The following is a 17,018-nucleotide window of genomic DNA, read 5'->3' on the forward strand; positions in this document are numbered from 1 at the left end:
CGAGATGTGTGCATCCGCGTGCCGTTAGAACATAGTGTTTGCATGTACTGGCTAATGACTATGAGTTGTTTTCGCGGTTTTCTATCATTTCCTAACATAAATATGCATGAACGTGACGCCATTGTTTTCTTTGCTCTGTTGGGAACATGAGGTACAATGAACATGGTTCGTACATATCATTGCTGTCACCTCAGAGTTAAAGTCTTACTATCAAGGAGAACCACGGAGGCAAGTATGGTCAAATATGGTTTGATAGTTTTAATATTTGACGCTTTTGATTTGTATTTTATTTTATTTATTTTAATTTTAATTTAATTTAATTTAATTTAATTTAATTTAATTTAATTTAATTTAATTTAATTTAATTTAATTTAATTTAATTTAATTTAATTATTCCATTTTCCATAATATTTCACATTTCAATATCATACATAGAGTGTGCATGGATTTATTGTGGCATTATTTGTTCAGGCATAATTTATTATTATTTTTTATATTTTTTTTTATTGTTTTAATTTATTTTTTATATTTATTTTATTTATTTTTTTAAATTATTTTTTCTATTTATTCCATTTTCCATAATATTTTACATTTCAATATGATACATAGAGTGTGCATGGATTTATTGTGACATTATTGGTTCAGATTGGACATTGGTTTTTTATTTTATTTTATTTTATTTTATTTTATTTTATTTTATTTTATTTTATTTTATTTTATTTTTTATTTTTTTATTTTATTTTTTATATATATTTTTATATATATATATATATATTTTTAATTTTAATTAAAAAAAAATAAATATTTTATTTATTCCATTTTCCATAATATTTTACATTTCAATATCATACATAGAGTGTGCAAGGATTTATTGTGACATTATTGGTTCAGATTGGACATTTGATTTTGATATTCGGCGTCAATTCAATTCATAGAAACGTCGTTGAGGTGTTGTATCTTTTTTTAATTAAAAAACTCAACGTCAATTCCAGTCTCGATTTTCTGCCGAACCAGTTTCCATTAGGTGTAAAAGGCAAAATAGCGTCATAATATGTATCGATGGATCTCTGAAAGTCAGTGATGATACCAGGTTTTTGCGAACCTGGTAAGCTTTTACCATGCTCTTCCGGTAGACTCCGCCACAAACAAATAAAATAAAATAATGTCAATGTTGCCTTTTTCCGCACACATCAATATTCCTAAAGGAACGAGACAGTGACGAGCTACACATGTTATGTATATTCTAATGGATACATGTATAAACAAGCATGAAATACTCACATCCCCCGCCAATATGACATGTCGGGTGTGTGCAATGCATTAGCTCCTGTGAACTATGTTCACTGGGTCTTTTTGTAAAGAAATATAGTACGTTTTTCAAGATCTGCTCCGGAAACGAGGACTACCTCCATTTTCAGTCTAAATCAAAGTCGTTGCCAAGGAAACTCGAAAAATAACTTTTAAAAAAAATCCAAAACTATCCAAAGGCACCAGTTCATCACTAGACCTATCAATGTGCAAAATATGGTGAAGAAAAAAGATAAGATTTCTAAGATAGTTATATACTATGCGACGTTTTAAATATTTTTCATATTTGATATCAAAGTATTTTATGTAGAAGTATTTTTTAGCGCTGGAAATTCTTTGAAATGAAAACAGATATATAGAAATATTTTTCATTGATATTTTAAGACAAAACATGTTTTGTTTCTTTAAATGAAGAACGAGATACACACATATCTTTCACTGGTTTTTTTTAACTAGCCAAGACAATAAAAAATCCAAAAACTACCTATCTGATACTTATATCCCAAAGACTCCGGTATTGTTTCTCAATTGCAGTGACGTAAAACGATGGTGCCTCAAAAGTATCTGCTCGGACTAACGTTGGTCTTCACTTATCACGGTAAGTAGTTTCTGCTTAATTGCTTGTCAAAGCCACTCTCAGCAATATTCGAGCTGAATCTGACATGACCACCAGACCCTCTTAGTGACGTATTGTAACCCGGAATCCCGGTGGGTGCGGTTGCGTGTGTGGGAGGTGTGTGTGGGAGGTGGGTGGGGGTGCTGGCGGGTTGGGAAATCATCACAAATCAGTCGTCTGGGGTTGAAGCGCCGCGATTCGATGTGCAGAGTTGCGTCCCTTGGGCACGCCAGAAACCTATGTTTGTGGGTTCGAATCTCGATTATGTTTCTAGGTTTGACAGCACCATACCCATGCTCGTTGGTTTCACTGAAGGGCTAAACGTCTGAGACCTGCATCACTTCAGGCTTTCCTCTCACATTATGCTAAAAAGCCGCGATATAACTGGAATAATGTTAAAAGCGGCGTTAAACCCAACTCACTCACTCTAGCCCTTTCATCAGGTGAAAACGTATTGAGTTTATAATATTGAGCGTATTAAGGTAACATACATAATAAGCACCAATTTACTGTAATTAAGAAACTTGTATATATGTTTTATATATCCTCTGGATTTCATATTTTCATCGTTTCGACAATTCGTGATATTCGAATTCCTCGAGTCCTCAAAGCTTTCCAAGTCATGTCCTAAAATTGATACAGAATATCAGCGTCAGTTAAAGATTCTTAAAGCATATTCACTGGCACGATTCTTATGAATAAATAGCACGGATGTAACTGATGCCTAGTCTCTACGATTCAGGTCTATAGACTTCAGTTTCTAAGTTTCTAAGTTTCTAATTCATGGTAGAAATGTACAATCACAATGCCACATGGCCAATATGTCTTTCATTCCTCGTGATAATTGTGATGGTGGTCATGTTCCTGTGTACATTGTATTTGGCTTAGCCCAGTCCTTTTCATCCTGCATATTTTCACATATAATTTTTGAAGACTAGCCTTAGAAGGCGAGTAACAAATCCACCTGTGTCAATATTGCCAACGCAACATCTAGACAACTGTCAACAACCACGGTGGAGTCGAGATCAAAGTGCATACAACTTATCCCATCCCTTCGTCTGTTTGAACTATGTATTGACTGTTTTTAAACAAGCTATTGACTTAGTCTTCCGTTACAAGTGCCATCATAACACAATAGTACAAGACTGATAGTTCATCAATATTCCTTCAACCTATTCTCCCGGGATTAAATTCAACACTAGGGAGTTGATTGATCTTACTTGGTACCAGGCTAGTTTTGCTGGTGTGTTTGTTTGTTTGTGTGTTTGTTGTTTAACACCGCTCTCAGCAATATTCCAGCGATATTAGGGCGGTCTGTAAATAATCGTGTCTGGACCTGACAATCCAGTGATTGACATCCTGAGCATCGATCCATGCAGTTGGGATCGATGACATGCAAACTAAGTCAGCGAGCCTGACCACCCGATCCCGTTAGTCGCCTCTTACGACAAGCATAGTTGCCTTTTACTGCAAGCATCGGTTGCTGAAGACCTATTCTACCCCGGATCTTCAGGGGTCAGTTTTGCTGGTAGACGTGCATAGTGCTGTACGGGTTAAGCTGTAATATTGACACCACGGCGATCCACGACTTATCACATCACATCCTCATTTTACCATGTAATAACTGCTCTTTGCAATTTTCACTTGTAATATAAGTCGATAGTATCTATATGTAACTAGTGTATACTAATTATAATATAATGTCTGGTTTGGCAACAGTTTGGAATAACGTACACCTGACCCATGTAGCTGCTAAATACATGTTGCCTGGCTATATATCCCCAATATTTGCATGTCATATACAGCACTGTGTGACCCCTCAGAGAGACCTTCTTACTGGCATCAGAAAGACTAGCTTCACACTACCCAAATATGTTATGTTGTTGTTTAACGCCACGCACAGCAATATTCCATCTACACCGGCGGTCGGTAAATAATTGAGTCTGGACCATCCAGTGCTTGACATCATGAGCTTCGATCCACGCAATTGGGATACGATGACATGAATCAACCAAGTCAGCGAGCCTGACTATCCGATCCCGTTAATCGCCTCTTACGGCTAGCACAGTTTGCTTAAGACCTATTCTACCCCGGATCTTCACGGGTGGACATAGTCGTGAGTGATTGGGGTTCAACCCGATCTGAATAGTACTCCAGTTTCAGTACTGTCAGCTTAATATGAGAGAAAAGATTTTGATCAACTGATCCCGTCAGTCGCCTCATACGACAAGCACAGTCGCCTCCCAATATGTAAATGTATATATATATATTTTAATGTTTTTGAGTTTATGGAGTATAAACGTATAAAACTGGTGTGCAATCTTTGCAAAACTTTACGTGTCGGGGTTATCGAAACATGAAGGCATTGACGTCTCAGCCAATCTGATGAGACGAAATCAGTTGCAATTTATGTATTTATTTCTAACCTTTTACCAATAATACCTTCATAATACCATAGCTAACTGAAGATGTATGCAGTTATCGAAATTTATGTTTATTGAAACTGTAAATTATGGGAAGAACCGATGTCGATATATATCCTCTCCCATGTTGCCAGGAAACCAATCGTTTGCTGGCTGTTGATTTGGTTGGTTGGTTTGTTGTTTAACGCCGCACTCAGCAATATTCCAGCTGCATGACGGCGGTCTGTAAATAATCGAGTCTGGACCAGACAATCCAGTGATTACTATCATGTGCATCAACCCATGCAATTGGGATTGATGACCGTGCATCAAACCAAGTCAGCGAGCCTGACCACCCGATCCCGTTAGTCGCCTTTTACGACAAGCATGGTCACCTTTTACGGCAAGCATGGGTTGCTGTAGACCAATCTAACCCGGAATCTTCACGGGTCTGCTAACTGTTGAGATAACTTCTTTGAGTGGCATTTAGAAGTTGGAGTGATAAAGTAAGACGAGTTCTATGGATGAACAACTTCTTTATTACAATTGGTGCGACGTTTCGGTGTAGATCCTAACACCTTTATCAAGCAAGGGATGGATAGGGCTAAACAACATAGTTATATATACACTTATTGACATCTAGGTTGTTACAGTGACTAGTTGATGGGCACAGAGAGGTGATTAAGCTAATTGGAAGCCAGTGGATGACTGATGAACACAGAGTATACTAGCAGAGTAAAAAAGCTAACTGATGGAGATGATGGAAGCCACTGTATTAATTGGATGGACAAAGGGATTGAGCAATTAGGTGATGGTAAGCAGGCGGGATGTAATAGCCTTGGTCTCTGTTCATTGCTGGCTGGATCCTTTTGATGTGGATGGCTTCTAGGAGTTTCCTGATTTTGTAGTCTGATTGGTTGTTGGCCAGGATCTTGGTGTTGTTCCACTGGATGTTGTGATCGGGGTGGGTTTGGGTGTGGTCGGAGATGGCTGATTTTGAGTCATTTTTTTGTACTGAGGTCTTGTGTTCTTTTATTCTAATCACCACCCACGCCCACCACTCACATACCTCCACTCCTTCGACTAAATATCTCCTAATCCCCGCTTTCCACTTGTCTCACCTAATCCCAGCCTTCCAGCAACAACAACAACAAAAAAATCTTTAATAATTAATCCATTTCACAAACCCTCCTACTAAAACCAACAACAAATAACCACCGCAACCTCCTCCGCCTGCTAAACACAAGTCACCAAGTAAAAACAACAAACCAACTCACCTCCCCAAAACACCACTCCCACTCCACCACCACCCAACACAACACTCTCCAACTCTCCAAACAACATGACTGACACCCGCAACGCCACACTCGCAGACATGCCAGCTCCTAACTCACCCACGCCTGCGGAAGCGCACAACACTTCCGGGAGGTCACTCGAAAACATCGTCCCGACCGAGTATGGCGAAAACACGACACACACCACCCCCACCAAACCAGCTAACTCGCCACCTCAAAACACCAAAAAACGCAAACTCGACACATCCAATCCACCTCCATCGCCCACACCCTCCCCGGCCGCCTTCCTCACCACCTTCGCCCCCTACTTCTTCTCAGCAGGCTCAGGCACCACTCTCTCACTAGAACTTTCGGCAGATAAAATAGGACTTTGGTTTAAAAGAGAAAAAATAAATTACAACAATATTAAAAAAGCCAACAAAGGATACCAGATAATCTTCCCTAACCGAGAATCTTACAACGCAGCAAATAAAATAACTCAAATATTCCACGTCACAGTAATCAAACAAACACCTAATTGGCAACAATATACACGAGGCGTAATTAGGGTTAACCCAAGGGAAACAACTGAGGACTTACAATTATACTCTCTAGAAGCTAACATAAACCAAGACCAAAACCCTCAACCCCTAATCACCAGCACGCGTAGAATAACCTCAACTAGAAACGGAAAAACGGTCCCAACCTCCATTGTCATAATCAACTTCAAAAAGACCGCTAAATTCCCTGAAGCCCCCAAACACATATCCTTCGGAGCCCACACCAACTTAGAAGTCAAACCCTATATAAAGCAGGTCAAGCAATGTACAAAGTGCCTCAAATACAACCACACTGCCTCCCAATGCACATACCGTAAAACTAAATGTAAAAAATGCGCACAAACAGACTGCCCAGGCACATGCACACCCTGGTGCATCCACTGCAAATCCACCCAACACACTTCACTCTCAAACCAATGCCCATACAGACACACACTCACCCAGCAGGCCAACAAACACATAAACATAGACACGGCTAAAATCCAAACACGAAAATTTGCTACACCTGCATCTAAACCACTCCTCCCTACACCACACCCAAACACCATCCCACAAACAAACACCACACCCATAACCGACAGCTCTGTCTGGGGCCCCTACCGAGAAACCGCACCCACCTCACACATACAAGCAGCCACTCAACAAACCACGAACCCTCCCACATCTCACATAGCCAAAACATCAACCCCCGCATGCAAAACAAACCTCAAAATGACCACCACAACACGACCCTCATCCAAGCACCCTACAGCCCATATGGTAACAACGCTCTCCCACAAGCAAGCACAACAACAAAACACAAACACTAAGAAATCATCAGCTACACCCATCCCACAAACACCTTCACAATCCTCCACATCACATGCCTCCCCCATGGAAACTCAATCAGCTAAACCTAATCTAACCGATGACGAAGATTTCTCCACTACTGAGGAAACAATAGACACTACTCCAACTAAAACAAACCAAACTCCCCAACCAGCCAACACCCAAAACCTAAATAACCTCACCTTACTCCTAGCATACATGCATAGTCAAAACTCACCAAAAGCTAGCATGAAATCCTTCTACAAAGTAGCTTTCAATCTAAAATTAACCGATCTTCCCTTCTTCCTCTTTAACCTCCATCTAAAAGAACTCACCGAATAAAATAAAAACTAAAAACTAAATCACCAATCACCCGAACCCAATATTCGAAGGACTAAATATTTTTCAGTGGAACGCCAACGGACTCACCTCCCACGGCCATGAACTAAAAACTAAATTTAAACTAAATAAAGGCCCTCACATTGCTTGTATACAGGAAACCAAATTCTCAAAAAAATCCAAATTCACACTACCTAACTACAACTCAGTTAGAACTGACAGAGCTAAACCGAAAACAAGAAGAGCCGCAGGAGGACTAATCATATTTATCAGGGAAGATATAAATTACGAAGAAATAAAAATAGACACGCCAAACCTAGAAGCCAACGGCATTAAAATCACATTAAATAACCGAAACATAAACATCATAAATATTTACCACTGGGCGGAACAAAAAGTCCAACCTGAGGATCTAAACAAACTACTCCAAATAAGCGATAAATCTACTATATTCCTAGGAGACTTTAACGCTCACCATCCTACATGGAGCATAGATGATAAAATAGATAATCATGGCAAATTAATCTCCGAATGGATAGAAACAAACGACCTAGTACTCCTTAATAGCAACCAACCCACGAGGTACGATAAGATAAACCAAAAAATGTCGGCTATCGACCTAACCATATGCACCGCAGATCTAGCCCAAAGTACTCAATGGGAAGTTCACGACGTCCCGCTAGGTAGTGACCACTTCCCCATAAACATAACCATAGGAAATACAAACGTACCAATCCAAACAGAAAACCAAGAACCAAAATTCCATTACAATAAAGCTAACTGGGACCAATTCCAAGATATCTGCAACGAAGCTAACTTAAACGAAATAGAAAATAATGATCCAGAAACCTATTGTAAAAACCTAACAGACTATATAATAAACGCAGCCAAAACCTCCATCCCCTTCAAAACATCTAAGACAGGCAAACCGACGGTACCATGGTGGAATGAGGAAATAGAACAGACTAGACGAAAACGTAAATCAGCCTTCAATAAAGCAAAACGCGACTACAAATATTTAAACATAGCCCACGAACTAAACCACCAGGTTCAAAAACTAGTCCAAATAGCCAAAAGTAGAGACTGGAAAAAATTCTGCGAAGGTATAAATAACCGTACAGATGCCAGAATGGTCTGGCGCAAAATCCACGCCATTAGAGGCTTAAAACGACATAAAAAAAACCCCTAACATTGACAACTCAACCAACCCCGCCCTAAAAGCAAATAATCTCGCCAACCACTTTTCGGCCGTTAGCAGTAACACCAACTTCAGTAAAAAATTCCAAGATAAACTTAAAACAGAAAACAAACCCACAAAAGAACCAAACAATAACAATCTAGAAATAAATCAACCCTACACAATGGAGGAGCTCCTCTACGTAATCCAAAACAGGAAAAAGGGCACAGCCCCAGGATTAGACCTAACTTCTTACCAAATAATTTAAAAACTCCCCCTAAAACTACTCCAGGCACTACTCAAACTATACAATCTCATCTACCTAAAAGGACAGGTTCCTACTCCCTGGAAACAGGCCCTAGTCATACCAATCCCTAAACCTAATAAACCAGCTAATCAAGCTAACTCATATAGACCAATATCCCTAACTTCAAACTTATGTAAAGTAATGGAATCAATGGCTAAAAATAGATTACAACATTACTTAACCCAAAATAACATCATAAACCCAGATCAAAGCGGTTTCACTCCTGGCCGCTCAACCCTAGATAACCTCGCCCGACTAGAACAAGATATTACGACAGGACAACTAAATAAACAATATACCACAGGCATCTTCTTAGACTTCTCTAAAGCCTTCGACATGGTATGGCACGATGGGCTTATACAAAAACTTAAAAAAATAGGACTCAAAGGTCAGATAATAAACTACATCCAGGACTTCCTAAACAATCGTAAAATAACCGTGGGTATAGACCAAACTCTATCGGACCAATGTCCCCTAGAAAATGGTACTCCACAGGGCAGTATCCTCAGCCCCACCCTCTTCAATATAATGATAAACGATCTATTCGAGGGCCTATCCCCTAAAGTAAACACATCAAAATTCGCGGATGATGGAGCCATCTGGATCCGCACTAAAAGCATGAACATGGTCCAAAATTTACTCCAAAAATCTCTTAATAAAATACAACAATGGGCTGACAAATGGGGCTTCTCCCTTAACTCAGAAAAAACAACAGGAATAGTATTCAAACATAAAAACATGAAACCCGCCTCCCCAATCCTCCAGCTAAACAATCAAACAATCAAATTTCAAAAACAAACCAAATTCTTAGGACTTATTTTCGATGAACATCTCACCTGGGATGCTCACATCCAAAACCTAACAACTAAATGCAGTAAAGACCTAAACACCCTAAGATGCCTAACTGGCTCTAACTGGGGAGCATCCAAAGATACCCTCCTCTCTCTCTACATATCACTAATTAGATCAAAACTAGACTACGGCTGCGCCATATACAACACCCTAAACAACTCTCTATCTAAAAAACTTGACTCAATACAATATCAGGATCTCAAACTAATTACACGCACCCAACATGGCACCTCCTACACCTCACTTCAGGCCTTAACAGGAGAAATGCCACTAAGTCTACGCAGGGAACACCTAAGCTTAAACTTCTGGGCCGCGTCCCAATCAAACCCTCTCATCCAAAACTTAATAAACCAAAACATCAGCCCAAAAAACCAAGCTCTAGCTCGTAAACACCCCTTACTTACCCCAATATCCCAAAGAATAACAAACTACCTAAATGAACACCAAATTAAAAATCTTAAACAAAACTGCAAACAATCAAATATCTTCACCCCTAAACTTAAAATACCCAAAATAGACACAACACTAGCTAGCCAAATAAATAAACAAACCGACCCAAACATAGCTAAAACTACCACACTAGCATACATACACGAAAATTGGCCAAATTGGTGTCACATTTACACGGACGGATCCTCAGATCCGACCTCCAAACACACAGGTTTCGGAGTCCATACCACACAACCAACTAAAACCACACAATCCTTCCGACTCCCAAACAACCAATCAATATTCACGGCAGAACTAATGGGCATGGCCTCAGCCCTCCATAATCAAGAATCCAAAAACCACAAAAAAATCCTAATACTTACCGACTTCCTAAGTGGACTGCAAGCCCTCCAAAACAAAAATACCAAAAACCGACCTCAATTAATAAATCAAATACTTAAAAGCTCCAACGACCTAACTAAGGCAGGCAAACAAATAACCTTCTTGTGGATACCCGCCCACGTAGGAATATACGGTAATGAAAACGCCGATAAGGCAGCTAAACTATCCCTCAAAATCCCAGAAATAAGCTTAAACTTACCCATCTCAAAATCAGAAATTAAAAGTGTAAACAAGCAAAAAATCACCAAAAAATGGCATAACCTATATCTAAACTCAAATAGCCAAATCAAAAAAGTGCTCAGCAAACCACTAACCAAACCAAAAATTCTCCATCCATCCAAAAAAATCGACAGAGTAATCACTAAACTCCAAACAGGACACACCAACCTAAATAACCACCTAAAAAAATTTAAAAAACACACTACAGGTAACTGCCCACACTGCAAACAACCAGAAACCCCAGAACACGCACTCATCCACTGCACACACTACCTAACACATCGAACCGCATTACAAACCACCCTCAATCTAAACAAGGCTCTAACTCTAGAAGCAATACTAAACCCACAAAATAAACTAGAAAACTTCAAGGCCTTAGGCGTATTCTTAATAAAAACGGAACTAATAAACCGCATCTAAAAACACAATAACCTACCAAATCAAAATCACATAAACAAACAAACATCCACCATACCCAGCTCCTTTAGTTCTCCTCCCCAATCCCATCGGCATCTATTCCAAATCTCAAAATTCCCAAATTCTATATAAGCAACCCCTGAAACCCCCCTCTTGGGTTGCACAGACCACCTTCGCCCCTTTCGGAAACACATTAAATGGCCTGGCCGGGTCCGTGTGCGAAATACGCATCAGTCGGAAAGCGCACGTTAAATCTCCAAAGTAAGTAAGTAAGTAAGCCCTATCCATCACTTGCTTGATAAAGGTGTTAGGATCTACACCGAAACGTCGCACCAATTGTAATAAAGAAGTTGTTCATCCATAGAACTCGTCTTACTTTAACTGTTGAGATGATCGCCATTGTTTTGATGTGCTCAAACCCTGTGCTCCTAGATCGATAATGTGTTTGTTTGTTTGTTGTTTAACGCCACTCTCAGAAATATTCCAGCGATATCACGGTGGTCGGTAAATAATGAGAGTCTTGAATCAATACAAAATAGTGATGACACCAGGTGTTCCCGAAAGAGAACCGTATCCTACCCAAGTGTGGCACCCGTCATAAACACATGCAAAGGCAAGACAACTGCTCACCTGAAAACAAACACGGGAACATGATACAAGTCAAAATAGGGAACCAAATTGGATATTGTCGTAACTGCTTTCGGGTGTCCAGTGCGACCCTGCTACAGTTACTAAATGTATTGCCGTTCCTGGTCCTTGTGGTCAATTAAGCCAGGACATTGCCCTCGCCTTGTCCACCACGGCTCGGCTCCGTCAAGGAGTGATTGGTCTAACGACCCTTACTCCAAGTTGTCTCTATCAGCATTCACACACCAGTTTATACTCACATAGTTTACTTACTCTCAGCCCATCTATCAATACAGGACAGGGTCAGACTGGCCAGGCTCGTCACTAGCTGGTGGAAACTTAGACTGCAAACCGCGCTCTCCTCTCCTAATGTTGAGGGTATCATTTTATAGTGTTCGAGCCTGGCCTGTCCTTGTCACATGTCTAAATACCTCCATTTGATTCGTTACAAGTTTAGATCTGACCATGAACTCATGTGTGTCGCCATCGCAAAAATACAAAAAGCCTACGTGCCAGATTGCTCATCTCTCTATTGATTTTGTGACTCGCTCCGAAGCTCCAAATGAATTATGCCTTGTAATTCCCCATTTGTTTCATTAACTCATGGACGATAGCCAGAGACCAATCCAATGATAAATGTGAAATGTCCAGAATACACTTGTGATAAATGTTAAATGTCTTTTCTCTATTGATTCCTTTCCAATTACAAGTTCCGTCACAAACTATATCTAATGCAACTCCTCATTGCAGCTATAATGGTTCTATTTATTAACATTAGTTTCTGAGATGCAGTTTTAACCTTATAACAATATCATAATTGTCAAATTTGCGTCAAATTTGGCAATGCCCTTCTTATGTCTACCATAAATCGTTATGGAAGCTTTACTGAGGCCTTGAATGTTGGTACCTCGATGAAACAAACCTTCGAACGAGAGCCGTATGGCGTCCTTTGAAATCTTCGCAGAAAGAGCAGGTTCGATTGTACGTCAGTAGTTGTCAAATGTGGACTCCCAAGGCCGCAGCTGCTGGAATATTACACGACTTAAAGGGGGCGTTGGCAATTGGAAAGTTGAAGTCATTCCTCTTGTCATACCGTCTTGTGGAGAGTTTTTTGTCACTCTGCATCTTTATGCATAGTTCTTAATATGAAACGGACGAGGCGGTCTCACCAGTATCATTTCGTTCTATTTAAGGTGACTAGGGTATTGGTTATTTGATGATTATTGAACGAAATAAGATCATTGATATTCCTGAAGCCTAAGTTAAACTTAAGCAGAAATTCAGATTCATATGCATTCAGAAATAGATCCACAAGAAGGGGAGTACAATTGGTGTCCATGTGGATGCCATGTGGATGCGGAGATCGCTCATGATGTGAATAACTGGTTTGTCTGGTCCAGTCCGATTATGTACAGACCGCCGTCATATATAAAGCTGGAATATTGCGGCGATCAACGTCAAACAACCTAATGTGAGCAGAAACTTAATATATTTTACCTAAAACCACCTTATCGTAAGAAACCCTCCTGCCCTGAGTCCACACTCACTCATGACCCAGTCAATCCGTGTTTCTCCCAAGCCAACCAGCCAGAGCAGACCAACTGTTTAATGGTCACCTCTGAGGTCCGTTTAAGGTTGCACTTCACCACAACAAGAGGGTCCTTTCAGGGTTGCAAAAAGTTGATTACATCTGCTAAAACTACCAAACTGGCAGTAAGCGTTGTGAGGCATTCGTTCATTATGCCGGAGATATATAAGATCCGTATACCAAAACGTCTGAGGTTGTCATGCCAGGGACAAGATATTTCCTGGTTCTAATATGGTCAGACAGATTTATAGGATATTACACACGCTTCAACTTAATATCATGTCACACGATGGACATAAATTTTATATCATATGAAAGCAAGTGTAAATTTAAGTTCAAGATTACAACGTTCGCTGACCAAACCACAGCGGAAGTCTGTGATGTCATTTCGCTGTAAATTAGTTTCTCGTACATGTTTTCAGCAAAATATGTCGTTGACAAATTGAAATGCAGTAGTAATGTTTAAACAATGCAAGGCCTTATCATAAGTTGAAATCTGCTATTTTAACAGTATATAGACTGATAATTCCAGTTGGGCTTAAAAATATCCCAGAGATCACCGACTGTATCTGCTGAAAATGTCACAATATTCAAGGTGGATGGAAAACAGTGATGCAGTTTGTCGGCACACTCTACCACAGAACGTACCATGCTTGACGGACAGTTAATCGAATGCTATAATGGACAAATGGCTTGTTTATTTCTCTTTCATCGCCAAGTTCTTGTTGAAATCAGACTCAAATGTCTGACGCAGCCAATCTTGCCGTCTTTCCCGCTGCATGGCCGGCGATTATGCCAGCTGTAACGAACCATTTACCCAGGGCTATGTGATGTACACAGGTTATTGTAAAGGTGAAGTGCTCCCTTTCATTCTGTGTTAATGTGTCATAAACGATTCGGTACATGAACGGGAAACCGTGGCGCAAGTTAGGATGAACCACAGCGCCCGTCGCAGTACGGTAATATCAAAAACGATAATGTCAAACAGAACTAAAGTCTTGTTGCTCTTCCGTGACCTTAGGAACATTTTATGGAATAATTTGGTTTCTGACTTTGCAGTTTTGTAATGTATAATTTATGTTATGTCTGTTGAGGGAAAAATGTTTCAAGCTTCAACGAAGTTTTTCGGGATCATCTGTAACTGGCACAAGTTCGTTCAGCGAAACAGATAATCAGCTTAATATGAGAATGTTTTTTTCTGCCGAAATACATCGATATGAGAAAAGAAATTTTTCAAAAATAATCAGTTTGCTTTCCTTCGTCTTCTTATGATCGAGCAGGGAACGAATGAAGACACCGAAAGTCCAGGGTTTACAGTCAGTCAATCAGATGGCTAGACTGACTGAAAAGTGATATGTATACACTGTCTGGTAACCTCCCAAAACCCCTACATCCCATTTCCCCTACAGCTTAAGACAACAAAGTTCACGGTCCATGGCACTGCTAATCCCTAGTCTGTTACCTATTTCATACAATGGAACAACCCAAGAAAGACGAAAAAGGAGTCAGTCTCTCGATGTTCTTAGAGTGAAGATAACCATCAAATAGGACTTAGGGCTTTCCTCTCTGTGACATAACAAACTCAACATTGCGAAGACCAGCCATGCTGATGTCATGTTAGTTAGTTACTTACTTACTTACTTACTTTGGAGATTTAACATGCGCTTTCCGACTGATGCGTATTTCGCACACGGATCATGTAAGTCTGACTGATATAGAAGATTTAACGTGCGCATTCCGACTGTAGCGTATTTCGCACACGGATCATGTAAGTCTGACTGATATAGAAGATTTAACGTGCGCTTTCCGACTGTAGCGTATTTCGCACATGTTAGTTACTTACTTACTTACTTACTTACTTTGGAGATTTAACGTGCGCTTTCCGACTGATGCGTATTTCGCACACGGGCCCGACCAGGCCACTTAATGTGTTTCCGAAAGGGGCGATAGTGGTGTGTGCAACCCAAGAGGGGGCTTTAGGGGTTGCTTATATAGAATTTGGGAATTTTGAGATTTGGAATAGATGCCGATGGGGTTTGGGAGTAGAACAAAGGGAGCTGGGTATGGTGGATGTTTGTTTGTTTATGTGATTTTGATTTGGTAGATTATAGTGTTTTTAGATGCGTTTTATTAGTTCCGTTTTGATTAAGAATACGCCTAAGGCCTTGAAGTTTTCTAGTTTATTTTGTGGGTTTAGTATTGCTTCTAGAGTGAGAGCCTTGTTTAGATTGAGGGTGGTTTGTAATGCGGTTCGATGTGTTAGGTAGTGTGTGCAGTGGATGAGTGCGTGTTCTGTGGTTTCTAGTTGTTTGCAGTGTGGGCAGTTACCTGTAGTGTGTTTTTTTATTTTTTTTAGGTGGTTATTTAGGTTGGTGTGTCCTGTTTGGAGTTTAGTGATTACTCTGTCGATTTTTTTGGATGGATGGAGAATTTTTGGTTTGGTTAGTGGTTTGCTGAGCACTTTTTTGATTTGGCTATTTGAGTTTAGATATAGGTTATGCCATTTTTGGGGGATTTTTTGCTTGTTTATGCTTTTAATTTCTGATTTTGAGATGGGTAAGTGTAAGCTTATTTCTGGGATTTTGAGGGATAGTTTGGCTGCCTTATCGGCGTTTTCATTACCGTATATTCCTACGTGGGCGGGTATCCACAAGAATGTTATTTGTTTGCCTGCGTTAGTTAGGTCGTTGGAGCTTTTAAGTATTTGATTTATTAATTTAGGTCGGTTTTTGGTATTTTTGTTATGGAGGGCTTGCAGTCCACTTAGGGAGTCGGTAAGTATTAGGATTTTTTTTGTGGTTTTTGGATTCTTAATTATGGAGGGCTGAGGCCATGCCCATTAGTTCTGCCGTGAATATTGATTGGTTGTTTGGGAGTCGGAAGGATTGTGTGGTTTTAGTTGGTTGTGTGGTATGGACTACGAAACCTGTGTGTTTGGAGGTCGGATCTGAAGATCCATCCGTGTAAATGTGACACCAATTTGGCCAATTTTCGTGTATGTATGCTAGTGTGGTGGTTTTAGCTATGTTTGGGTCGGTTTGTTAATTTATTTGACTAGCTAGTATTGTGTCTATTTTGGGTATTTTAAGTTTAGGGGTGAAGATATTTGATTGTTTGCAGTTTTGTTTAAGATTTTTAATTTGGTGTTCATTTAGGTAGTTTGTTATTCACATGTTAGTTGTTGTTGCATTAGGTGTTTAAGAGGTCGCCTTCTGCCTAGGCAATTTCGGCTGACCTGTCCCTCTTTGGGACTCCTGTGTGTGAGAAGGGTTCACATATCTATTGTGAGTTCGGTGTTCACATAATTTCTGTTTTTGCATTGATATGATTTCTATTTTCTTATATTGATATGATTTCATTTTTATCCTTGGCTGCTCTGTTTATATACGTTCGAGCAGCTGTCCATCTCTCAGAAATAGAGTTAGTTTGGCCTTCGCTATTGCATCTCTTGGCTTTAGGAGATCTATGACAGATAGCGGATCTAACTGCAATTCTTGTTTTAACCTAGCCCGGGCCGGGGCATGGTCTTGACATTCTAGTAACAGGTGGTCAATGGTTTCAGCCTGATTGCAAGATGAACAAACCTTGTCATAGTGCTTTTTGTGACCAAGTCTGAGGCGTGAGATAGCAGTTTCAATTTTCCTTTCATTTGAGTATGAGTTTGGCTTTTGTTGGACCTTGGGTTGAATTTTGT

The 17,018-nt window shown here is 39.9% G+C and overlaps 1 protein-coding gene across 2 annotated transcripts in view; it reads left to right on the plus strand.

The window, feature by feature from the left end:
• The window catches only part of LOC124151718 (cell wall protein DAN4-like), a 54,301-nt gene that overhangs the window by 23,054 nt on the left and 14,229 nt on the right, over positions 1-17,018 (plus strand). For both annotated transcript variants that reach the window (XM_046524315.2, XM_046524314.2), the window contains one exon: positions 1,843-1,906. In XM_046524315.2, the coding sequence (XP_046380271.2) occupies positions 1,855-1,906 (52 nt within the window). In that variant the 5' untranslated portion in view covers positions 1,843-1,854. The remainder of the gene's footprint in view (positions 1-1,842; positions 1,907-17,018) is intronic.

Source organism: Haliotis rufescens, unplaced genomic scaffold (genome assembly GCF_023055435.1).
Source record: "Haliotis rufescens isolate VD_foot unplaced genomic scaffold, xgHalRufe1.0.p SCAF_64, whole genome shotgun sequence".
Taxonomy (NCBI): Eukaryota; Metazoa; Mollusca; class Gastropoda; order Lepetellida; family Haliotidae; genus Haliotis; species Haliotis rufescens.